At 33.9% G+C, this 26,525-nt stretch overlaps 4 protein-coding genes and 1 non-coding gene across 18 annotated transcripts; all 5 read left to right on the forward strand.

Moving 5' to 3' along the window:
* The first annotated feature begins 615 nt into the window (after positions 1-615).
* LOC123192746 (ATP synthase gamma chain, chloroplastic-like) lies at positions 616-2,183 on the forward strand. Its single transcript, XM_044605391.1, is given in 2 exon segments — positions 616-1,559; positions 1,561-2,183. Coding segments are annotated over 2 exon segments (1,116 nt in total). The 5' UTR covers positions 616-854; the 3' UTR covers positions 1,972-2,183.
* A 3,206-nt stretch (positions 2,184-5,389) lies between these two features.
* On the forward strand, positions 5,390-15,444 carry LOC123192971 (starch synthase 3, chloroplastic/amyloplastic-like). 2 transcript variants are annotated; one of them, XM_044605704.1, is made up of 17 exons: positions 5,390-5,890; positions 6,264-6,327; positions 6,428-6,751; positions 6,791-7,816; positions 8,370-8,584; positions 8,985-9,255; positions 9,926-10,101; positions 10,591-10,698; positions 11,177-11,286; positions 11,536-11,641; positions 11,981-12,151; positions 12,609-12,737; positions 13,419-13,601; positions 13,735-13,866; positions 13,963-14,074; positions 14,576-14,699; positions 15,032-15,444. In XM_044605704.1, exons 1-17 carry the CDS (start codon positions 5,771-5,773, stop codon positions 15,162-15,164), a joined length of 3,504 nt encoding a protein of 1,167 aa, XP_044461639.1. In that variant the 5' UTR covers positions 5,390-5,770; the 3' UTR covers positions 15,165-15,444. The 2 variants fall into 2 exon arrangements, with proteins under 2 accessions (XP_044461639.1, XP_044461638.1); XM_044605703.1 differs by having other exon boundaries at positions 5,391-5,890; positions 6,428-7,816.
* A 1,397-nt stretch (positions 15,445-16,841) lies between these two features.
* Positions 16,842-16,913, forward strand: TRNAH-GUG. The gene has a single exon. It is a non-coding gene; the product is annotated as a tRNA-His (tRNA).
* Positions 16,914-18,243: 1,330 nt separating this feature from the next.
* On the forward strand, positions 18,244-20,220 carry LOC123192783. Its single transcript, XM_044605442.1, has one exon. It carries the CDS (start codon positions 19,275-19,277, stop codon positions 19,842-19,844), a length of 570 nt encoding a protein of 189 aa, XP_044461377.1. The 5' UTR covers positions 18,244-19,274; the 3' UTR covers positions 19,845-20,220.
* Positions 20,221-22,110: 1,890 nt separating this feature from the next.
* On the forward strand, positions 22,111-24,988 carry LOC123192450 (probable beta-1,3-galactosyltransferase 2). Of its 13 annotated transcripts, XM_044605008.1 has the most exons (5): positions 23,398-23,536; positions 24,076-24,106; positions 24,235-24,357; positions 24,457-24,545; positions 24,629-24,988. In XM_044605008.1, the coding sequence occupies exons 1-5, from the start codon at positions 23,511-23,513 to the stop codon at positions 24,651-24,653; spliced, it is 294 nt and encodes a 97-aa protein (XP_044460943.1). In that variant the 5' UTR covers positions 23,398-23,510; the 3' UTR covers positions 24,654-24,988. The 13 variants fall into 13 exon arrangements, 8 of the variants coding, with proteins under 8 accessions (XP_044460936.1, XP_044460940.1, XP_044460941.1 ...); XM_044605001.1 differs by lacking the exon at positions 23,398-23,536 and adding an exon at positions 22,111-22,364 and having other exon boundaries at positions 24,041-24,357; positions 24,629-24,931; XM_044605005.1 differs by lacking the exons at positions 23,398-23,536; positions 24,457-24,545 and adding an exon at positions 22,111-22,364 and having other exon boundaries at positions 24,232-24,357; positions 24,629-24,931.
* The last annotated feature ends 1,537 nt before the right edge of the window (positions 24,989-26,525 follow it).

A 26,525-nucleotide genomic window follows, 5' to 3' on the forward strand; every position in this document is an offset into this window, starting at 1 on the left:
TTTTTTTTAAATTTCAGTATACCGGGTTTTTTTAAAATTTTCCAACTTTGGGTGTGTTATGAAAAATTTCTATTTTGGTTTTCCGGGGAAATTAACAGTTTTCCTTTTACTGTTTTTTTTTTCTTTTTTGCGGAAAATTTCAATAAAACATGTATTATAAGAATTAATTTATTTTTATTTATTATATATATGATACTATGATAGAGATTACTCTGAAAAATTTTAAAATTTAAGTTGAGTTGAAATAGCAAATGTCAACTTGCTTTTTAAACTAAATTAAAGAGTTTGATTCTATTTGGTTTGAATTTGACTTAAATTTATGATTTTAATTTATAGATTAAGTTTAAATTTATCAACAAAATAATATTATTTTTTTAATTAAGCGTATATTTTAATTATAAATTTGAATTACAAATTTAAATTATGTGTTTAAATAATAAATTCAAATTATATATTTAAATTATGAATATAAATCAAATTCATTCTAAACTAAAATATATTATAACAAACAACTTTTCTATCTGAATCTAACGCATACCAGTGACGTCACTATTCGTATCCACAGTTATATAGCTCGGTACCACAAAATCACTTTATTCAGCACTCATGTCCCAAGCAATCTCCAACAGTCAAAATCCTTATCTCAATGTCATATCGAGTGCCTCCTTTTCTCTCCACTCATTCCCTCTATGTACCTCCTTCACAACGAAACATGCATGAAAAGATGAGATTTTGCAACAAAAAACACCTAAAACAAGCCATTCCCACATACCAAATCTTCTCTTTGCCTTGAGTTCTTGAGTCTTGTTGAGTTTCAAGACAACATTTGCATTTTGGCTAGCTCAAATTTAACAATGTGGGTGTCCTCAAAACCATCTCTTCCTGACACTACTTCTTCACTCTCTTTTGGCTCAGTTCTCAATCCATTTAGGCTTCCTTCACAGCACAATTCAACCCTCAACAGCCCCTCAAGATCCTCAACTTTGGCCCCAGTTCACTGTGGGCTCCGGGAGCTCAGAGACCGTATTGATTCTGTAAAGAACACTCAGAAGATCACTGAGGCCATGAAGCTTGTTGCGGCTGCTAAAGTCAGAAGAGCTCAAGAAGCTGTTGTTAATGGTAGACCCTTTTCTGAAACTCTTATTGAGGTTCTTTATAACATCAACGAACAGCCCCAAACTGAAGACATAGATGTTCCTCTTATCAAGATTAGGCCTGTTAAAAAGGTTGCCTTGGTTGTTGTCACTGGCGATCGTGGCCTTTGTGGTGGCTTCAACAATACAATTATCAAGAAAGCTGAATCAAGAATTGCTGAATTGAAGGATCTTGGCCATGCGTACACAGTTATCAGTGTTGGCAAGAAGGGTAATTCATATTTTCTACGTAGACCTTACATTCCTGTTGATAAATTTCTTGAAGGAGGTTCATTACCTACTGCAAAAGAAGCTCAAGCTATTGCAGATGATGTGTTCTCACTCTTTGTTAGTGAAGAAGTGGATAAAGTTGAGCTTTTATACACAAAGTTTGTGTCTTTGGTTAAGTCTGATCCTGTGATTCACAACTTTGCTTCCACTATCACCTAAGGGAGAGATTTGTGATGTTAATGGACAATGTGTTGATGCTGCTGAGGATAAGTTCTTTAGATTGACAACAAAGGAAGGGAAACTGACTGTTGAGAGAGATGCTGTGAGGACTGAGACTCTGTCTTTCTCTCCTATTTTGGAGTTTGAGCAGGACCCTGTGCAGATCCTTGATGCTTCGTTGCCTTTACACTTAAACAGTCAGATTTTGAGGGCTTTGCAGGAGTCATTAGCCAGTGAACTTGCTGCAAGAATGAGTGCCATGAGCAATGCAACTGATAATGCAGTGGAGTTGAAGAGGAACTTATCAATTGTGTACAATAGGCAGCGCCAAGCTAAGATTACAGAAGAAATATTGGAGATTGTTGCTGGTGCAGAAGCTTTAGTCTAGTGAATTATAATGTGCAGTTTCTTCACCTCCAACACTTGTGGTGGTTCTTTGTAGGTAATTTAATTGTGGTTTCCTTATTCATTCAAATATGTGCTTGTTTAAGAAAATTTATGCAGACTTTACAATTTTTCATTGCAATTCTCAACTGTGAAAACTTTGTACACCATGAGAACTTGCAATATATCTTGGAACAGAAGAGCTTTCTACTTTCATCCTGGTTTTATACCACTTGCATAATTTGGAGATATCACTACAGGGTTAACTTCTTTAGTTCCTGTTCAGTTATACGTTTGTGTACAATTTCAACAATTTACAGAGAGAAAAAGTAATAACATTCTTAGTCAAATCCCATATAAATAAGTATGAGAGAGTTGTTGGATATATATATATATATAGAGAGGGAGGGAGAGAGATTTACAAAACTTAGAGATGATACACAAAAGATTGGTTGAATAATTTGTGAGCTCTTAAATTAATTTTTGTTTCAATCAAACTTGACTTATTCACAAGGTTCATGAAGCTTTAATGATTTAATTTTTTTTCAAGTAAAAGTGAGAATGTAAACAAGTTTGCTATGATTTTGATATCCATGAAACATGAAAAAGATTTTGAATTGTTCTTCGTGTCGAAAAAGCTTTCCATCTTGATTTGATAATCACAAAAATCTGTCTTTTCTCACTTCTCTTGTTACAATGAATGCATTTACTAATGAATTGTTATATTATTCATACAAAATAATAATGTGATTGTAAACTATAATTCTTATTCCTACGAAAAACTATACTAAAATTTTTATTCTTAAGAAAAATCTTAAAATAACTTTTCATGTGTATAATTCAAACCATTTACAGCCCCATATGCGTCGCCCTTATAGACAAAATGGTCAACACTTCCAGAGCTAAAGTGTACTATGATTTGTGTCACCATTTAATCTATACCTGGTTATAGACCTAAAATTTCATTAGTGCTTGAATCCTCTTTTGCCATGAAATTGTTTGTTCAACATGGACTTTTTACTGATATTGAAATCATATTCACTGAACTGCACTCCTGCAAATTTTAGGGACCCAACAAGAAATGCAATTTCCCTATGTGATTCACTTCTTTTCTGTTCAAATTTATCTTCTTAAGCCTCCTATTTCTCATGAGTATAGCAGAAGCCCGTGGTTACAAACACTCACATGAAAAAATTTCTTAAAGCTTCATATATTATCTGAGCCTAACCTCTTCTATTAATTCAGCAAAACCTTAACCAGGCCTTTGCTTGTCCTTAAAAAGTAATTTCATGGTTGCATAAATTAAGAGCAGTAAACCAATTATTCAAAAAAAGATAGGAAAACATAGGGCAACATAAAATAAAGATGACTTTTATCTAGATTTGAATTCCACGGACATAAGCTCTTGGATTTCTGGCTGAACTATGTTAAAAACCAACTTTCCATTTCCTTTACTGTTTTTTCTCATATTCTTACACTATAGTTTATTTGGATTCAATGTACTTTTCATTGATAAATATGTTCACACCAACAAACATGAACAGTATAAAAGGGCCAATAAATCTCTGAAAGCACAGGTGTAATATTAGGAGACAGTGAGGGCCTCTGCTGATTCTCAAAGCAAAACATGGAATGCACATTTGGCTTGCGACATTGTCTCCATTGAAAGGTTTCTTGTAATTCAGAGATTTCAAGTTCCATTTGATCTACTAGTTTATAGGGCCATTGTTACACTTAAAATATAAGGTGGATTTGAGCAGTCAAATTGAAGTGAGGGCCAATTTAAGTTTATTTTAAATTATCTAAGAAAAAACATTACCCTAAAAAAAAAAAAATAAGAACCATTGTGGAGGTAAACTTCAATACAAATGGAAAGCTCAAGTCAAATTGAGTTCAAATTCAAATAAAAAAAAAATTTAACTCAAATTTAATTTATTTGAACCGAACAACTACATGAGCTTGAGCACTTTCAATCATATCAACCCCCACCTATAAAACTGGAACATGATCCAGGAATCGGTGAGTAATAGACATGTAACTCTCCGCAAAGATCAATGGAAACTAGGAACGTAAAGTCACTTTAAATGCATCAACTAGAGTTAAAATTACTGTAGAACTGTTTAAAAATGGCAGAAGGCGACAAAAAGAATAGTTTTTTGGCTACACTATGGAAAGTTGTCCGCTAATTTTTTCACCGTTTTCTTCATGCCCTGTACTTGCCCCTTTACTTTCAATTTGATGAACTACTTTTGTAAACATCCAAACAAGCCCTGGACTTGTGCAACGCTTCAAAGTTTATAAAAGGTATTGATAGATATTAAAATGAGGGACTGACAAACAGATTTAATTCTTTAAATTATCTCTAATTTTTCAAAATTAGTATAGTCAAATGGGTGTCAACGATTAGATTACCCCCTCTCAGTTAGCAAATCCCTGATTCGTTGGGTTGTTATTGACAACTCACTTACCAAGTACCAACCAGTCAAATAGTTTATCTCATGTTTCTCTGAGAAATAGCCACAAGTTAAATGCATACTTCTCTCAATGTCAAATAGTTTTCCAAAATAGCAATGATGTGGCACCTTCTCATTTAATCTGCCAATGCCTCTTCTTGTTCTTCACCCATCCATGTCTGTCACTCAATAGTAGCATCTTAGAAGCCTGGCCACATGCAAAAACAACAAAAAAAAATTAAAGGCGAAAAGACTATTGTCCACCCAAGGTATGCTTCAATTTTAAGTTTCTACCCTTTAACTATAGAAATATTAAACACCTACCAATAAACAATTAAAATTACCAATAATAAGGATAAAATCATCATTTTCTCTATAATATTAAAAAATAAAATAAAATATAATCTATTTTTACCCCTCTAAACTTTAAAAACTAAAATTTTCCCCAGCTTAAATTTAAAAAAATGATAGTTTCACCCTAGGGTTTCATTTTGAAATCTTCGACGACATCTCCAGCTCTATTGCCTACGACCTCTCCCTTTCGAATCATCCTCTCCTTTCGGCGATCTCTTTTCTCCTATTTGGACGTCCGATCGGCTTCGAAGAAATCTTGGGAGACGAAGAACTTCGTCTTCCTCCCATTTGGACGTCCAATCGGCATCGAAGAAATCTTGGGAGGAAAGAGATCGCCGAAAGGAGAGGATGATTCGGGAGGGAGAGGTCGTCAACAATGGAGCCTGAGATGTCGTCAGAGATTTCAAAACAAAATCCTAAGATGAAACTGCCATTTTTTTAAATTTAAGTTGGGAGAAATTTTAATTTTTAAAGTTTAGAAGGGCAAAAAGAGATAAAATTTTCAGGCGTTAGAGTTCTGTTAAATTTAACAGACCATGGGTGGGTGTTTGATATTTCTATAGTTAAAGGGTGAAAACTTGAGATTGCAACATACCTTTGGTGGGAAATAGTCCTTTGGCCAAAATTAAAACTTGAAACACCAGAATCTCCCACTTGCTCATCCTCAAGCATCACCTGATCCAAAGTCCCTTCCACTGTTTGATCTTCCATAACACAAAGCCAAATGGTTGTTATCCTGTAACACATATCAATATGTATGTGTGGTTTATTACGTGGTAAAGTGTTGAACTTTCATGGCTGAGATTCTATGGCACTTCAGTATGTTGTGTTTTAAAAAAATTCTGATTTTTCATTGTTTTGAGGAATCCACAGTTATAGAGAGAGATGGGATTTTGTTAATGAATGAAATCAGAGACTAGATAGTTTGTCAAGCGTTTAAAGCACAAAACTTTAAATAGCAAATATTTCCGTCTTCACAGTGTATTAGTAGTAACCATGGAAGTGGGTTTACAGTTACAGAGACCGATGAGTTGCAGATTTCATGAGAGAGGGCTCTTTAAGTTCAAGCATGTCCTGGGCTCCTTGGCTTCTTTCAATACAGCACAATCTATACAAGTAAGTTGTTGCTTGTTTCATTTATTGTTTAGTGCTCCTATTCAATGATTTGTTGATTTTGAATGGTAGGATTTTTGTCTCCATTGTTTGAATCTCCATTGGAAAGGATTTATTGTGCTGAGCAAGTTATTATGATTTTACAAACCATATATGCATATATTGTAATTTGATGATAACTTTCGTTATAATGTACTTTTGATAAGTTTGTGTATAATTTAGGACTTGCTACACTGAAGATAGCATTTATCTTTATTATTATAAAGAAAAATATAAGCTTTCCTTTTCTTCATATGGGACATGTAAGTTTAGCTAGAATTGTAATAAATAGACTGTTATTATATTGGATTTCAAGTATTTATGCTTTTGCTTTCAGTTTATTTCATGGCGCACTGAGTGTTCCACTGGAGGAGTTTCTCATGAAATTTCTGCTAGTTCAGGTTGGTTACTTGCGTAGTTCTAGTTGAGCTAATTTTATTCAAATCTGATTAGTACATTATTTATTAATGCACTATTTGATATATGTTTTCATAAAAATAGATTTTTCCAGAAAGAGAGGAAGAAGATTCTCTCCAAGGCCTAAAGGTTCTGCACCAGAGGGGTTTATGCCAAAGGTACCAGTGGGAATGAGCACCCAGAGGGATCATAAGAATAATGATGACAAAAAAGGTTCAAGCATGCTAGTGTCAAGTGAATATGCAGGCTCCACCAAGAAAACACCTGAAAGGAAAGTTGCTATTAAGAAAGAGCCAGTGATTGGTCTTCCTAAGAATAGTCAAATTGAGAAAGGAATTGTTGATGAAACTGCAAAGCAAATCAAAGAAATACCAGGTACGAGTAAAAATTTCAGAGTCAGTAATAGCAGTCAATTGGCAGGAAATGGTAGTCTTGGTAGAGTTGGAAGTGTTGAGAGTGATATATCTGAAGATGCTTATCAAAAATCAAAGTATTTGGCTCCTGATAAGAGCAGTGACTCTGTAAATGATGAAGTTATTGAAGGAGATATGAAAGTGTCTGAAGATGCTTCTCTAAAATCAAAGATGGAGTGGGAAGCCAAATTAAAGATGGAGATGGAAGCCAAACTAAGAATGGAGATGGAGACCAAAATAAAGATGGAGATGGAAGCTAAATTAAGGTCGGAGATGGAAGCAAAAATTTGTAAACAGGAAATTGAGAAACTTGCTCAGGAGAACTTCCTGAAAGGAACTAAAATGTTTGTTTATCCGCAGGTGGTGAAACCTGATCAAGATATAGAGGTGTTTCTTAATAGGAGTCTCTCCACTCTAAGTGATGAGCCAAATGTTCTGATCATGGGGTCCTTTAATGATTGGCGATGGAGGTCTTTTACTGCCAGATTGAACAAAACCCAATTCCAAGGAGATTGGTGGTCCTGTCAGCTTCATGTTCCAAAGGAATCCTATAAGATGGACTTTGTATTCTTCAATGGGCAAAGCAAATATGATAATAATGATCAGAAAGATTTCTACATAACTGTAGAAGGGGGAATGGATGTTTTGGCATTTGAAGATTTCTTGCTTGAGGAGAAACGTAGAGAACAAGAGAAACTTGCTGAGGAGAAAGCGAAAAGGGAAAGACAAGAGGAAGAGCAGAGGCGGATAGAAGCAGAGAAGGCAGCTGATGAAGCTGATAAAGAGCAGGCTAAGAAGGAGACTGAAAGGAAAAGAGAAATGTTGCACCAGTTGACGAAAAGGCCTGCAAGGTCAGTTGATAATGTGTGGTACATAGAGCCCAGCGATTTTAAAGGAGAGGACTTTGTGAGGCTATATTATAATAAAAGCTCTGGTCCTCTTGCTCACGCTGAGGAGCTCTGGCTACATGGAGGGCATAATAATTGGAAAGATGGATTGTCCATTGCCAGTAGGCTTGTCAGCTCAGAGAAAACAGGTGGTGATTGGTGGTATGCTGAAGGTACATGCAATATATCTTCTCTATTATTCAAGATGTTGCTTATTTTTTTGTTTATTACTGAAGATGTCTACATGTTCTCTGGAATGGATTGCAAAGAAGTGAAGTGAATATACTAGTGCCAGCAATTAAGCTAGGATTTGATGCAGTCTATATTGGTTTCAGAGTCTTAATTTTCTTCCACAAATACAAGAAATAATAGGCTATGGAAGATCATTTTCACATGGAAAAGTTTGTCTAGGTTTAACATAACCAGTTGCAGTTTGTGGCTTCTTTTAACCCCTTGAAGGGTTTATAAAGCCATTTAGTTTCATGACAAGTTCAGTGAGTTGAAATATCAAATCCTTTGGCGTGGATTGGGAATCCTTGAACAAGAGAAATGCATCTTTTTGTTTTATTATTTTTTCTTTTCTTAATCTCATTGTAAGGAGAAGGTCCCGTTTGTTTTCTTGTGTGAATAGAGCTTAATATCATACCAGTTGTGTAATAAAGACCATCAATTGCTTTGCTTGTTATGCCACATGATTTTTTTGTTTTTCCACTAAAATTTCTGTAGTTACTGTACCTGATGGAGCCCTTGTGTTGGATTGGGTCTTCGCTGATGGACCACCCCAGAAAGCAGTTGTGTATGATAACAATGGTCATCAAGATTTCCATGCTATTGTTCCAAAAACCGTTCCTGAAGAACTGTATTGGATTGAGGAAGAACACCAGACATACAGAAAACTCCAAGAACAGAGGAGAATAAGAGAGGAGGCTGTTCGTGCCAAGGTCAATTTGATAAACTCTGCTAAGAAAGCATAGTTAAGATGAAAAATTTTTGTATTTAATGTCTATAGGAAACCATCTTGATTGTTACTTATTATTCAGAAAAAATACATTCAATAACTGTGTGAGAAATAGTAGGATATTGATTAGTTACTTTAATAGAATGCATAGGACACATTCTCACATTTCAAAAGTTTTATGGAGGTCCCTTCCAGTGCTTAGTCTTGTGTTGACAAGTGTGAGATTTGTGGACAATTTTTGCAATTTTTATAAGAGGTTACTATATCTGCATGTGTAGCTAGAGTCACTTTAGCTTAAATTTAACTAAACTGTAGATTTAGCTTACATTTATTTCAGTTTTCTTGTTTCTGATTTCGTATTTCTTTTTTTTTTCTTGTGGCAGGCTGAAAAAACTGCTCATATGAAAGCTGAAACAAAGGAAAGAACTTTGAGAAAGTTTCTGTTGTCACAAAAACATATAGTACATACAGATCCGCTTGATGTTAAAGCAGGAAGCACGGTAATGGTTTTCTATAATCCAGCCAACACAGTTCTATCTGGAAAATCTGAAGTTTGGTTCAGATACTCATTTAATCGCTGGACTCACCATATGGGTCCTTTGCCACCTCAGAAGATGTTGCATGTGGAGAATAGTTCTCATGTCAAAACCACTGGTGAGTTATCAGTTCACAAAATACAAATTGAAAAATGGTGTGAGATTTTTGGGATATTTTTACACTAAGCTCATAATTTTGCTAACAAAATGGAGCACTTCTGACCTTGTGTAATCTAGTTCATGGAAAAATTGGGTGTGAATAGTCAATCTGAAGTAATTGACAATATAAAAAGTGGTGAAGCTATCTTGGGCATCTCTGTGGCCTTTTTTTACCACTAACGATTTATTTTCCCCTGCACAATTTGAGTGCTGGACTGCCATAATGAGATGGCATTGTTCTTACACCCGGATAGCGATTTAGAGTTTGATCTGCATTTAGGATGGTCACAAAGTGCATTGAACATATGTTGTATGGTTCTTAACATACCTGAACTCTAAGTATTAGTGTCATTATTTTCTTGCCTCATCACATGGGTTAAAAGAAAGGATGCGGAGACATAGATCAAATTTACTGGATATCATATAATAAACTCATTACAACCTAGATTGGTTGAATAATGTTCAGACCATCATAGAAAGAGATTTTATGGCTCCTTTTCTAGTGTAATTTCAGTTCCCAACTCATATTACAGTGGCAGATTACCTCCTCCTGGTAGAATGACACAGGTAATTAATGCATCTATTTATTTATTTCTTTCGGACTCAACTGTGGTTTTACGTCTTTGCAGTCAAGGTTCCATTGGACGCATACATGATGGATTTTGTATTCTCTGAGAGGGAAGATGGGGGAATATTTGACAACAAAAACAGCATGGATTACCATATCCCTGTCTCTGGAAGTGTTGCAAAGGAGCCACCAATGCACATTGTGCATATTGCTGTTGAAATGGCTCCCATTGCAAAGGTAACTTTAGGCCATTAAGTTAATTCATGATTGTATAAAAGACTTTCTAGACGGTGTTCAGAGTATACTCATTTTTCAACAGACTTTTTTACGTTCTTTTACTTGCTTGTGACTGATATTCTTGCAACATTAAGACTTAGGTGTCTATTTTGTTTGTTGAAGTTTTATTTGCAAATTTAAAATAAGGGCTTTTGTTTTGACTGTTGAGGATTTTGTAATCCATTATGTGATCTGCAGTTCAGGAATATTACCAAGTAATTTTCCACAAGAAGAGAAGCAAAATAATATAAATCTGTTAAAATTGTTTTGGACCTGGAATGAGGTTTGATATTGTTAAACTTGAGAGGTGATTTAACCAGTGGTGAAAACAAAGAGAAAAAAATAATAATAATAACTGTTCGTCATTCTGTTGTTATTTTGCATATAATCCCTGCTAATCATTACTTCTGTTTTTTGCTTTTACTGTGTGCTCTCTTACATCTCTTGCAGGTTGGAGGTCTTGGTGACGTCGTCACTAGTTTATCTCGAGCTGTTCAAGATTTAAATCACAATGTGGACATCATTCTCCCAAAGTATGACTGTTTGAAACATGGCAATGTAAGCTTCATTGATTTTGCTTGTCCATATTTACATTTTACATCTTTGTGCTGGCGATTTATTTTCACATCTTTGTGCTGGCGATTTATTTTCAATTCCTTAAATTTTGGGTGTTTCTGGTTATTATTCTTAGTAAGTTGGGTAAATTCTTGGTAGTATAGTGATTTGTTTTTTGGTAGTCTCTTTCATGGGACTGATTGAATTATGAGTTCTCCTAAACATTTAGTTGGAAGATGTGCTTCAAAGATTGCAACACTGATGTCATTTTTCTAATGGGGTTAAATAATTTCGTACTGTCACACATTTACTAATTGGTACCTTGACACTTTTAGAACACAAGTATGACAACCACTATGGATGCGAAATTATAATCTTAGTTACACATTTTGCTATTCCCAGATTGCTATTGGTTATTTATAGTATTTGGCTTCAGTTTTATTTTGAAATGTACTTATTTGAATGAATTTGTTCTGAATAGGTGAAGGACTTTGAGTATCAGAGAAGCTATCACTGGGGTGGGACAGAGATAAAAGTTTGGACTGGAAAGGTGGAAGGTCTTGTAGTCTACTTTTTGGAGCCTCAAAATGGGTAATCCTTCTCACAAGATGCCCCATTATGTTATCATTCTCTGTATTCAGTGTAACTCTTTTCATGATTTCTTATGTTTGTGTAACATGTGATTCTCAAGATTTCTATTCATTCCTGTAGCTTGGAACTATGTTTTTCTGAAATCTTTGTGTTTTGTCAATGCTTTTTGGTGCCTTTTCCACAAATATCAATTTCTTCATACAACAGAATATGTTTGATAGAACTTTTCGATGTTCTTGTTTCTTGTAGATTTTTTCGGACAGGATGCATATATGGCTGCAAGAATGATGGGCAGAGGTTTGGTCTCTTTTGTCATGCAGCACTTGAATTTCTACTTCAAGGTGGATTTCATCCAGTAAGTGAATGTTCTTTCTCATAGGTACAAACTTTTATGCTTTCTTCTTGCTAATTAGTTATCTTTGTTTGAACCTAGACATACATTCTATAAGTAGAAAAACCCCATTATGACGAAAGCACATTTTTTTAAGATATTAATTAAGGTTTTATTGTTTCTGTTATTGGTGGGTGCTCGTTTCTTTCTCTTTTTCCTTGCTAAAACAGTCCTGAATCTAAAATTTAATCCTAGAAGCTCTTTGAGTTAGAGATATGGTGTATTTTTATCTTGCTGAATACTTGCAGTCTCAAGCAGCCTCAGATATCCAAATATATTTGACTGATGCTTCAATATGAGCAGGATATTCTTCATTGCCATGATTGGTCAAGTGCTCCTGTTTCCTGGTTGTTTAAGGACTACTATATGCATTATGGTCTTGGTAAAACTCGTGTTGTTTTCACAATACACAATCTTGAATTTGGGGCAGAATTGATTGGGAAAGCTATGGCACACTCGCACAAGGCTACCACAGTGAGTATTTGCAATTCCTATATCATTTGATTTCCTTGGCCTTAAATGCAGATTATAATTCCTTTTCCTTTATGTGGTTTACTTATTCTTCTCTAATTAGTGAACTTGTGGTTTCTTTGTTTTTGATTTGCTTCAACCAGTTGTTCATTCTTAAGGAAACCAAACATTATAAAATTCAGAAAAGAAAAATGTTGTGTATGATTATTGAAGCAAAGTTATTACTTAGTTTACTGGACCACCATTGATCATAATTTGATTAAGGAATCCAATATCTTAGCATGTAACAGTGATGACCTTTTGTTCTTCACTAAATCTAGTGGAATTAATTTTTTTGTGCTTTTCTTTTTTATCAATTTCTTAAATGATTATGGCAAGTGCTGAACAAGAACATTCTTCTGCAACCTCTTCTGTTTTATCCTTTCTGTGGTTTCCATCTTATTCACATTGATATCTGCAGGTGTCTCCCACTTACTCAAAAGAGGTTGCTGGACATCCTGCAATTGCTCCTCATCTCTACAAATTCCATGGCATAATAAATGGAATAGACCAGGATATATGGGACCCATTTAATGACAATTTCATTCCTGTAAGTAAACATTATATCTCCTGGTGGGAAAGCATGTATTTCGATTATGTAGGGTGTAGAGTGGTGAAGTAATCCAATTGTTGAGTTTCTTGATCCACTTGGCAGGTGAAAAGGGGAAATTAATTTATTGAATAATGTACTAAACAAAGGGTAACTAACTAATATGGTAGGAAGACAGTAAGAAAGGAATGTGAAAGTTATGTTTGAGCAAAGTGGAAATAGAATAATGGACGGGAACAAAAGTTAAAACCTTTAGGAAATTCTTGTTTGCAATCCTTCTTACACTTGCATTTCTTAATAGCAAACTTTTTGAAGTTATTGTCCAGTATTTATCATTCTTTTCCTGGAGCTTGATGTTCTCAAAAGTACCAAGTTAACTATTATTCTTTCATTGTGAATTAAGCACCTGAGATAAAGCCCTTTAATGATGACTTTGAATGTTTAGCTGACTACATAGTTAATGAGGCTAACCTTATTGCAGTGAGAGCTTACATCTCACTTGAGGACGGATTATATGTCAATGAGTTTAATTTCTGTTATAGATAAACACTGCCACAAAATGCCTATGTTGTCATTTCTATGTGTTGGTAGAACGAGCTTTGATTTGTTTACTATTTGTAGCTTTGGATAACTATTTCAGCGAGTAAAGTTTCAGCTAATATATGAAGCATGTCATTGTAGGTGTCATATACTTCAGAAAATGTTGATGAAGGCAAAAGAGCTGCCAAGGAAGCCTTGCAGCAAAGGGTTGGTTTGAAAAAAGCTGATCTGCCTTTAGTAGGAATTATTTCTCGTTTAACACATCAGAAAGGTATCCATCTCATCAAACATGCTATTTGGCACACCATAGAGCGTAATGGACAGGTTTTTCCTTTCATTCGTCTTTCCCTTACATTTTGTTTCTCTTGCCATATATTAATACGTATGACGCCATTGACTGTGAGAAGGGTAATTGTCAGCAATTTCATGTTTATACTGACAGAGCATGTGATGCCAGGTTGTATTGCTTGGTTCTGCTCCAGATCCTCGTATCCAGAATGATTTTGTGAATTTGGCCAATCAGTTGCATTCTGGTCATGGGGACCACGCTCGTCTTTGTTTGAACTATGATGAGCCACTTTCACACTTGGTATGCTCTCATGGAACTTCAAATCATCAGTCTTTTTCCTTCTTTTCATTGTACATACCATATAATTCTAAATTTTATATTTGGACTTCATAACAGATATATGCTGGAGCAGATTTCATTCTAGTTCCCTCTATTTTTGAGCCCTGTGGACTGACACAACTCACTGCCATGAGATATGGTTCAATACCTGTTGTTCGGAAAACTGGAGGTTTGTACCTAGAAAATCATCCTTTCCATGAATATGTGGTATCAAGTTTCTGATTTCTCAGATCTGTAATTTAGAAAGAAAAAAAAAAGATACTTCTCAAATTGCTCTTGATCTAAAATCTAAAATGAGATGTGTAACGTAACTACTGGAATTTCTAAAGTGGTCCTTAATGTTACCTTTTTCCCCTTTATTAAAAACATGAACATATGGCTTAGAATGGATAGATCATTAGTTTGCCAATTAGTTACTGATGCATTGTTAAAGTAATGCCTGCGTTATTTGACAGGTCTGTTTATCGTTGTTCGCCATCATTCATGCTGATTCATGGTTTTCCTTTACACCAATTTCTTTATTCTTTTAAATTATCCAAATTCAGAAATTTGCACCCAACCAATCTTTTTATAGTTTGTCAGACTGCTACCATGTTTATTGACCGTTGTTAGTATGTTGGCAAAAATAGTGTGTATTTGACTGCACATTTTCAATTTATTTCTTCTGTAGGACTTTATGACACTGTGTTTGATGTTGATCATGATAAAGAGAGTGCAGAAGCTCAAGGTCTTGAACCAAATGGATTTAATTTTGATGGAGCGGATACTGCCGGAGTTGATTATGCTCTCAACAGGTGAGTAAATTTATTTCTTTTTCAACAAAATTGTTAAGTATATTTCTCTTACTTGTGGCAGAATTCTAGTTAGTTACAGTCCTTGTTTCTTTATTTTTTAGTGCAATCTTGGTGAGGAAATCATTTATGCTGTGTCAGGGCCCTGGGTGTGGGCTACTAAAATGGCCCCATTTGTTAGTAGTTTATCAGCTACTGCTGCTCTATGCCATGGTGAAATAATTTTTAGTTAGGGGTGGATTTGAGTCGAGTCGAACCCACATACAATTGCATATTAGTTTATGTGGATGTACTATATTACTTTATGTAGTTCTTATTAGCAGTTGATTCTTCAGGGCAATATCTGCTTGGTATGATGGTCGCGATTGGTTTAACTCGTTGCGCAAGAAAGTGATGCAGCAAGACTGGTCTTGGAACCGGCCTGCTCTTGATTACATGGAGCTTTACCATTCGGCTCGGAAAAATTGATTATTATGCAAGGAGAGAGTGCTGCAGATAATTGCCATCACAGCTTGTACAGATTCAGAGGCACTTGTTTTCATTTTCCTCATTAACAGCTTAATTATATGCATATAGTTCACAGTGGTCAGAATTTTTCAAGGTGACCTGAATAATTTTACCAGTACATAATGATAGGTCAGTTTCTTGTGTTTTTCTGATCATTGTTACCTCATGTCTCAGAATAATGAAAACATTGTATCAAGAATAAAAAAAATGGAAAGTTGAAAACCCGAAGATTTGGGGATCATGTTGGAGTTCCAGAAATTTTGTAGACAGCTTAATTTTTCAAGAAAATTTCTGCTATCACTTTTTTCGGAGCTTGGTATCAAAGTTCTATTGATTATACAATATTGCCAAAATAATACATGAACTGCTAGAAAATGCTTCCGCAGGCTTAATGGTCATGATATTGATAATCATCTTCAAAACTTTTAACACCAATTAAAGCACTGCTAATTGCATCATAACAAGGAGGGCATAATTATATTTAGTTGAAAGGTAACTTTTGCCCACTATGGCTTGCTGTTACAGTATGTTGGATTCTGCTGTCATCTGCAGATTCTGTTGAACAAATTACATGAAACTTTGTGAATGCATTGCTCTTATGTCATATAATATAATGTAACTTTCTGGTCTAACACTCTAACTCACTATCAAAATATTATTCATTTTGGGTACACTGTTTTGATTTTGAATTTACAATCTAAAACATGTCTTAAAAACTTATATGTTATTTAATCAATCTTCTACTATCATTTACATACAATGTGAGATGTTTTTGTTGCTATAAATTCACATTTTGGTGGAGAGCATGTTATGAGAATGCTCCTTGCACATTAAAATAACTTTGAAAACTAAAAATATCCAGTCTTTCAACGCCAAAATCTGATCTTTGACAAGATTTCCTAGTGTAGCCTACTCATTATAGAAGATTTTCTCCACCAGGAAACGTAATGATGATCAATGACTGGATTTTGGTGGTCTTTCTTGGCCAAAGTAATAACCACCAAAATTGCCTTATCATCTTGAGCCCACTAAACCCTTTGAAGCAGAATGCAGGAGCATGAAAATATTGAAAACAATTGAAGCCCTTGTTCTAGCTTCTTATTATTATTTGAATCATTCAAGTTGAAAATCAAGTTAAATTCTTTTCTGCTGAATAGGACTCTCTATAGTCTTTATTACATATAATGTTTTTAGACTTAATCAAAGAGTTAATTCATTAGTTGATCGACTATGTGAATTGATAATATTAATATGATCTAATTAAAATTTAAAATTGAGTTTTAATCATGCTAATATTAGCATAAAAATTGAACCAATTTGATAATTGAACTGCAACTTGGTATAATTCATCAGGGTCAATCTTATGTCAATTTTATTTTATGGCTAAACTCTTGAATTTATCATAAGGTTAATTTCTTTTGTCACTCGGAGAAAAGTTGCATATACATTACCAATTTTAGAAAAATATTAAACACCTTATTGAAATAATGAAATTACTAATAACCTTATTGAAAGTATAATAAAATCCTCTACAAAAAAACATAAATTTATATTTAAAAAAATTTTGCAGGGGATAAAAGTTATTAACTTTAAATATTATAAATTAATAATGTGTCTTAGAGAAACAAAGGGTAAAAAGTGGCTGTAGTTTAGTGGTAAGAATTCCACGTTGTGGCCGTGGAGACCTGGGCTCGAATCCCAGCAGCCACAATTTTTGCATATTTCGTCTGACATGAATTTATTTGCAGAATTCAACTCCTTTGTCTTGTACACGGATTTGAATCGACTTGGATTAGGTTTAAATGCATATTTGAGTCAAGTTTGAATATTTGTTATCGATTATTTATCAAAATTTTTTTATAATGATGATTTTTTTTTGAGTTAACTCAAGTTTGAGTTTGTTGTTCTTAATTTGAATTGAATTCGAATTAATTTTTTTTCTTTTAAAATTTGATTTGATTTAAATTCACTTAAAATCCGAGAGTAACAGCTAATTAATACTGTTATTTAAACTAATTAATCTTAATTACATAAATTAAGTGGGCTTTTGGGAACTCAGCAGGTTTCAGTGTGCTAACACACCCACACGACTTTTCTTGCTCTAATTGCCAGATTGTTTCTAGGTGTAAGACCAATTGTTAGAGAACAATTTGCTAAACTAAGTAGGCTTAAGCCTTTCGTTTTACACATTGCATTGGCTTCACGCATGGCTAGCTGCGAAATGAAGCCGTCAGTTTTTCGTAAATCCAATTGGAAGGTTTGTTGATTCCTTCAATTTTAATTGCCTTCGTGTGCTATGGATCACGGGTTTTTGGTTTTTGCTTTGGATTTTGGCTTTTGCCGTTGGATTTTGTGAGATTTTCAAAACAAAACACCTCTCTTCTGATGGTAGGATGTCTAATATTATTTAATCACGATTTTATTGTTGTTATCTCCATCTGATATAAGATGTTCAATAGAATGACTGACTTATTTTGAATATATTGTCAGTTTTAGATAAAAAAATATTTTATTATAATTGATTTGATAACCGAACATACATAGAGACTTTCAAAGTGACCCGCACTGTTTTGCTTGAGTCATTTTCCAAAAAGGGTTACAGTACAGACCATTCCACTGATTTTAGTCCAGAAGAAGACATGAAATGACCCCTCATCCAACCCAACCACTGCCCACCCATTGTCACACATAATAATGTCATCACATTGAATTACAACTATTCACCTTTTAACTCACAATATTCATATATTCTTTGTCCATTTTAATCCTTAGTCTTTTGGAGTAATATTTGATTGGTTTGATGTTATGGACCACATAAACCAGGAGGAGCATTGAAGAATGAAGAATATAGTAGTTGTAATGGGTATAACTGAAGGTGAGTCCCAGTCATAAGAGCTAAAACAGTAATGAGTGTATTTGGTTCAAATAATTTTTATTATTAAAGATGTAAGATTATTATAAAATTTGATTAACTGAACATTAAATTATTTATTTTGTGTATTTTTTAAATTATTTTTATCGTATACATATTTGTTAAGATTTAATTTTTACAGTTGAGCAGAGGGTAATCCAACAAAACCAATTGAGTGCTTTTATTACAATTGCACTTTGACACATGTTAGAGAGACAGCTTTCTGTAGTGGCTAAGCTTTTTCACTGCTATAGCCGAATCAGGAGCTGAGTTGTAGTTGTTGTTGGTGCTGGACTGCTGTTGTGTATTGGGGTCGTGGGGATAAGGTTATTGCGGAAATCAGTGAAGTCGGTCAGGCCACCATTCCCAATCAAAACCCAGCCTTTTCAGTGCTTCAAGAATGAATATACAACTACGTAACCCCGTGTCAAAAAAATCCTCTACAACTCACTCCATAGGTTTCTAATTTTTAAAAAGTTTTGATATTTCAAATAGGGTATTATAGATTTTGTGACAACTGAGATTCTATTAGAATCCATGATTTTGTTTCCTTTTCTTGTTCTGTTTTCCGTTTAAAGTTTTGATTTTGAGAAGCCATAAATTTGAAAGCAAAGTGAAAACCTGTGATTCATCAAGACAGTATACAGTCTGGTTTTGTTGTCTCTTTTTTCTTCTGTTGTTGCAGGGTACTACCATTTTGAGGCACTTGAAAACCTGTGATTTTATTTGGAAGTATTCTGGACACTTTCATGAAAAGGTTTTCACAGAATCACAGCTTCTCTTGTTTTGTCCTGATTAGTTTTTATGGTATTTTTTTTTTTACAAAGTATTCAATTTGAGTTTTATCCTTGAAACGCTCTGATTCTTTTGGAGGATATTGAAAACAAAGGCAAGGTAGATTCCTGATATTATTCTCTTACACCGCTTCCTCAATTTTTATTCCCAAGAAAATAACTCATTTGCAACTTAGAAGGAAAAATAAAATATAAAATAAAAAACTTTACTTTTTGCTCCTATTTATACCAATCAAAGTTGCTCTGTACTTGCTCAAACTCTTCTCTTTCTATGCTTGGTCTAGTTTTGGTTTTTCAGTCTCCTGATATTGGCTCAGAAATTGATTTTGAGTCTTTTTGTTTGGGTTTTACTTTGACAAAGTAGTCATGGAAGGTTGGCAATATGGTATTATGAGCAAGAACAGTGAAGGTGGAGGTAGAAGATCAATGAGAAATGAAGATTTTGAAGAAGATGTGTGGTCTTTTGTGAAAGGAAGTGAAGAAGATTCAACTTTTGAAACTAACTCTAATAAGTACTCTTCTGGTTCTTCTTCTTCTTCTGCATGGCGTTTCACCACTGCTCCAAGAATGATTCCAAGGTCTAATAATATGCCAAATACAGCCCATGAAGCCAACAAGGTGGTTCAACAATCATCAGCTCCTATGAACATCCCTGATTGGTCGAAGATTTATGGGAAAAATGCAAACTTGGGCTCATCAAGAAATGGCTCATGGGATCATAATAGTATTAGTTACAACGATGGTGGTAATGATGTTGATAATGAAGATTCTGATAATGAGGATATGGTACCTCCACATGAATGGTTAGCTAGGAAGCTTGCTAGGAACAAAATTTCTTCTTTCTCAGTATTTGAAGGGATTGGAAGGACACTGAAAGGTAGAGATCTTAGCAAAGTGAGAAATGCTATTTTGACCAAAACTGGTTTCTTAGAGTAATGTCATCACCACAATTAAATCATCAAGTTCATCAATCATGCCACAGATCCCTTTTTTTATTTTTTTATTTTAGTCATTATTGTTACTATTACTGTATGGGGGTGAAAACTGAGAAATAGAGAGTCCCTAAAAGAAGTCAGAGCTGCCTTTTTGGTGGTTTTTCCAAGAAGGGAGGAAAAAACAAAAACAAATGGGCAATCTCTGAGGTTTTGTCTGTTACTGTGGTAGGATTTCGTGTTTTGGGTAAATGGGATGCAACTGCAGGCTGTAGCCAGAGTCTGTAGAAGTAGAATTATTAGTTTTAACCTTTACGCCTGCTTAATCTATCTGCTTTTGGCTGCTTCTGCTCCTTCTATTATTAGTATTCATTCCTTTACATTTCTATGTAGATATACTTCAGTTGTCTCATACAGGCACCTTTGAGTTTGTTTTGCTCATCTCTTCACCATCTCATCCTACCCTCTAGAAACTAAAATGTAATGCAACAAATCTCATCTTGGTAAAGTACAACAAAGATAATAAATATAGACATCTTTTTAAATTATAAATGTGTATTTTAAGCTGTAAAATCTAAAAATAAAACCTTAATGATATGTATTTAAAGTAAACAATATTTGTTTATAATGGAGTGTTTTGTTTTGCTTAAAGCCAAATGTGGTTAAGAAGTTTCTTTATCCTAAGGGAGTTTTGTATATATCCATCCAAAACTCTTTTTCCGCATGGATAAGGGCCACCACTAATGCTTTAAAGTTTAGTAAGAGAATAGTCTTGCTTTAAGCCTAATGTGGATCCTTGTCCTTGGACAGATTCTTATTATTTACATTGTAACATCTGTAATTCTATATCTATAAACACAAGGTCAAGAATCCACTATATGGTTGGCTATATCCCCTTTTGCCGACAAGAACAATCATGGTATTTTTCTCAGGAAAAATATTCCTATGCTTTCATTGTAACCGCAAATTTCACCATATTAAGCATCAACAGAGTGTTCAAGGACCAGTGGACCACCCGAAGGTCCCTTGTGCCATCAAACACAACAAGTGGTCCTACATTAAGGTGGGTAATCTACTTCTAAAACAATAATTTATTTCATTCAACTTTGTTGATGGATTTATTTATATATGTATTTCCAGTATTATCCTGTGCTTTACCCATTAGCAGTATATAATAGTGAGTGCAGCATATGCTTGCTTGGAATATCGGAAGTGGTTTGTTTTCTGGTTGCTGCTATACAAATGGATTTTTACTTCCATTATCAAGCAGAAATATCGGAATTGAAAATAAGCATCAGCTGACCTTGAAATATTTTTCCATTTTTACCCAAGATTATGCAATGTGTCGTTCACAAAAGAGGCATGCTTTGGATAAAGCTAATATTTGAAAATGACTGCTTTCTCATCTATTTACTCACTTAGCCTCTTCTTAGAGCCAGTGATTAGCCAACAAGCCTATAGGTTTGTCTCCTTAAGAGAGTCTTCGAGCTAAAAGTGACCCTCCAATGCTAGATTGTTATGACCAGTTGACTAGAAATCTAAGTCAGAATGAGAACTTAAATGCATCGTTGCTCTTATGCTTATCAAGAAGAATAAATTTGGTTATATTTCTATAAACAAATTTGACAAACCCCAACTGAACCAAAAGTTAAATATGGTTTGACTTGACCCAACAAAGTTACAGGTTAGTTCTAAACAAAGATAATTACTATATACTCTTAGTGTTCAGGCATATAGATTTATGATATTTAAGGATTGTTTGGTTTCAAAAATTTAAAAATTATTTTAAAATATATTTTTTATTATTTATATTACTTTGTATAGTTTATCAATAATAAAAAATTACGGTATTCTTCTATTATCAATACTGATATGACAGATAATATAGATAATAATCTGATTATCACATTTATCTTAGTTATTAAAATATTATCAAAGTAATTTTAACTTTATTACAATTATATTATTATTTATTTATTTTTTAAAATAAAATAAATTTATTTTTAATTAATATAACAGATTATATAAAAAATATTTAAAAATAATTATATTAACAACTTTTAAATAAAATAATTTATTAATATTCTTTTATTACTTTTAATTAAACATAATAATTATTTATACCTATCAAATTTTATCAAACATAATAATTATTTATACTTAATAATCTTTTAATAATTTTTTTATTTTGATAATAAAATATTACCCAAGTCAAATCCTCATATAGAAACTAATGTTAGTGTATTACCAAAAGTAGAGTTACTTGGTGGGCAGTTAGTTGGTCTTTTCACTATGCACCTCTTTAAGCTCGTCTCTATTTTGAGGAAGAACACTGGGAGTTTCAAACAAAAGACACTGAAATGTTAAAATTTTGCTTCTCATTTTGTGTCCATTTGACAAATGACAAGAAAAATAATGTCTTTGAAGAGTAGAGGAGAGTTTGCTTCAAAGAATGTTCCGTAAGGAACTTGGCTTTTTTTGTCTGTGTTTGTTGCTTCTGTGCAGGGATGTTTTTCACTAACAGGTAAAGATTTGCTCTTGGGTTTTGTTGTTTGCTTTGAATTTATACTTTGTTGGTTATTTTTGTGATTTCTATGACCAAAGCTTGGATTTTGCCGAGTGGGCATCTGGATATTTTTGGAATTAGATGAGTTTAATGAGAAGGAATCTGAAGAAATTACCTTTTGTAGCTGGTCTTAGGAGTTTGTGGTTGTGAATTTGTGATTTTCTCCGGATGATTTTGTTGAATTTTGGGCAAACTATGGTTGTGTTGTGTACTTGGATGGTGCAAACAGATAATTTGGATCACGTGGTTTGTTGTTTTTAATGTGTTTTGATTGTAAACTGCTATTTTGACTTGCTATTTTGTTGTCATATATGGTGATTCATTATTGTTTTTGATGTTCTGAATGTGGTTATTGTGAAATCACATTGCTTTTATAGCTAGTTTATGCTAGTCCATTGCCCTTCCTTCTGCCTATGTTATTAGCTTAATTATTCTGTCACTTTTTTCCAATTAGTGTGCTCAATTGCTTGAAGTTAAGCCACACTTGTAATTGTTGCTATATATGTTTCTATTTCCCTCGGATTGTTGTGGCTGGGAAACTTTGGTGAGGAATAAACTTCTAAATTGTTATGTTCTCTGGTGTTATGTTTTCTGGTTTCTTGCTGAATGTTTGAAAATGCAGCTGAACTAAGTCCCAGTTTTGAGTTGGCTAAGTTAAGTGGAGGTGTTTGTTTTCATTTCCAGAACAATAAAATAGCTAATGAAAAAGATTCATATTAGGTTACCAGCATTTGTATTTTGGATTCTTCCATTATTCTTTTGAGCTACATTTTAGTTACATTTTTTGGTTTCATTTTTCTTTGCCTGTTGATTGTTATGTTTGCAAAATTTTCCAAGCTACTTGTCAAAATGGCTAGTTTTTTACTATATCCCTGCATATAAATCAAGAAATAGTGTCAGGGTTCAGATTATGACTGAAGTTAAAAGCATTGCATGCAAATCTGAACTTGAGGATGGAGGGATAAAGTCCAATAATGCTAATCTTGTGAGTAAAACTGTGGCACTTCAAATCTCGATTCAGGATCTACAGAAAAGCTTTAAAGATGTGATTGTGTAGTTTGAATAAATACTTATGTTACATGTAAAGTCTGACTTTGTGGAAGGATGACTTTTGGTGGCCTGTGGAATAGGTATTTCTCCATTACAGATCATAAGTCTCATTATACTTTGTAATACTTCTAACAGGTGGAATGTAATTTTCTTTTGAAAATTTTGCTTTCTGGTCTTACTGGACCTGAGCTCAAGTCTATGTTGCAAAGCCCTCTAGTAAAAGAAAATGTGAAATCACCTTTGAAAAGAGAATACTTTATGGTGATTGGAATAAGTACAGCCTTTTGGTTAATTTTCTTCCCTTTGCTTTGAAGAATATCACAAATCTGGTTAGAACTTGTGTATAGGTCAAATCAATTCTGTGATGCAAAAATTTCACACAAACTGGGAAAAATAGTACAAGTTCATGTTACCCAAATTATGTTTTGCTCTAGCTTGCTAACCATGAACCAGTCCTTGAATTCCGGTTAGAATCCTCTTTATATTATCAACAGTTTCTAAGATGCTGAATCTCTTGTTGGTCTTTATACTTTGGCTATTGCATAAAAATTTGTTCATTAATCAATAGGGTATTTTTTTTGTAGTGTAACTTCTGGTGGTATTCTTGATATTGAAACAGAGGAAATGATGCATGGAGACTTCTTCAGCTGGTGATTTTCTCTCTTGTTCCTTTAATGCTATTAACTGTGTCTACATTTACAGTCCAGGTAATCTTAATGAAGACCAGAAGAAATTTTTTACCGGCTATGCCTTGTGTATGTTCTTATTATTCAAGCAGGACCATTTCAAGAGCTACCTGGAATTTCAGCCAAACCTAAGACCTATTTCTCCACTGCTATTGCCACACAGGATGCAGAATTTTCTCCGTGCTTCTTTTGAATTTGATGTTGCCCTTGGCAAGGTATACTCACAGAAATTATAATTTCTTTGATCAACTAATAGCTGTATCTGTTATGCCTCTTGATCTCATTGAGTTTGTTTACCTCTTAATTTACCCCAGCAACATTCAGGAACAACCTTAGCTCATCATCATATAAAACCTCGTCTTTATAATGGTTGCATCAAGTCTGGTCTTGTCCTTGCTAGAAAGTAAAAAATATTTTCTGCATTTCTTTCCTTGGCTGAATATTGAATATTTGTCTAAAATTTTGTTTCTTAATACTATGAACCAGAGAAATTTGGCGAGATGGGAAATAAATACTTGTCATGCTACCGGACATTTGGCAAGAGATTTGGCTTTTGTACATATTTGTAAACCAGTAAGTTTTGAAATCCAACTTTGCTTACAGACTGGCTAGCTTATTTATCCTGTTCTTGAATTAGAGACTGAAACCAAGAGGTTCTGGTTGCATTTGAACATGTTCGAGGTTTGAGTATAAGAGCTTAACTTCTGATACCATTGGTGAGCAGCAGTGTAATTATTGTGAAATATATTGATATTCTGTCTTTCTGCCAGATAAAATTTTTTAACCATAGTTTTATTCTCTCTGACAAGACCTAAAAGATTAAAATATTGGTTCAGTTTTATTGAACTCGCAGAGTTGGATAAAGTTTGTGTCCTAAGCGCATAGCAGTTATTTTGACTATTAAATATTAACTGACATAACATATGATTAGTTGTTTTTTGAGTGAGAAAAAGTAAAAAATCACATCACTTAATGTTATATTATCACGCTAGTTAGGGTGAATATGTTTGTACATATAATTTTATTATTTTGACATGCCCTTAAGTCTGGACAATACTCTAGCTAACATTTTTTTGCCTCCTAGGGAGCAAAAGCTATGTATGAAACAGTGAACCAGTTGCTACATACACAGTAATAATAGAGTTGATCATGTAACAAAAAGAGAAGTATTGCCAAAATCATTGTGAACTTTCGTAATTGATTAAATTATCCCAAATTGCATGGTTGAAATGAAAAAGCAATATTTGGTTACATAGGGGTTATTTACAATCAAAGTTAATATAGAAGATGGCTTTAAGTTTACATATCAGAAAAACCCTATTTGTGAATGATGATTAAGATCATCTGGAAAGATTAGCATTACACATACATACATGCAAACATACATACATATATATATGGAAAACCCTATTTGAATCTTGCTGCATGAGAACATCCCCTATTGGCTAGGTTGATGGCAACAACATTTGTGCATTCTAAATAGCAACAACAACAACAATAATTAAAATAAATTTCTTTCCTGCATGTAACTGAGGATCACTCTGATGGTTTTGGAAACCCTACTTGCAATAGAATATATTTATTTTATAATAGAGAAACAAAATTATATTTGTAATTAACATTCTTACCTTTGAAAGGAGGTGTTACCAAGGCGATCCATCCCTACTCAAAGTTGAGTGATAATCTTAAAACTATTGTGCGTGATATTGGCACGGCTCAATCAAATAACAATGTTCAAGACTTGTGAACAGTGCTCTCAGATTGAACCGCACCAATATCTCGAACATTTTTATTTGTAAAAGATGTATATAAATGAAACACAGACGAGAGAGTAATGAAGAAAGAATGATACCTTTTTAAAAGAGAGAGGGCTTCAAGGAATGAAGAAGAGGAAGGGAGAGAGGTGGTAGAAGAAGGGAGAAAAGAATAAGTGGGTTGTTGTCCTGTGAGATTCTGAGATTTTAATGAGGGAAGGCATGGCATCAAGTGGGTTGTGGCCTCGGAGATGAAGATGCTGGCTGCAGGCATTGAATTAGCCACCAACCCAACAACAAAAAGGAGGTGGACATATTAAATATAAAGTTGGAGACAATGGAAAAAGCTCACATAGGCAAGGCAACCCCCCTGAGCTTTCAATTTGTTATTTATGATGTTGGGTTGAAGAAGATAATAATAATGTTAATGTTGGTATGATGCCATGCCACCATCAGAATTTGAATTTCAAGGAAGCTTTACAAAAAGATGCATGTCTTCGTCGGTTGGTGCACTTAATTTTAGGTTTCTGTCTAGTTTAATTTCTACGATAACTACATTTATATCCTACCCAACTAATCCCAAATCTATATGAGACTAGGGTAGATTCAAGCTCAACCAACTTAGGCTT

The sequence above is a fragment of the Mangifera indica genome, chromosome 12 (genome assembly GCF_011075055.1).
Source record: "Mangifera indica cultivar Alphonso chromosome 12, CATAS_Mindica_2.1, whole genome shotgun sequence".
Lineage (NCBI taxonomy): Eukaryota > Viridiplantae > Streptophyta > Magnoliopsida > Sapindales > Anacardiaceae > Mangifera > Mangifera indica.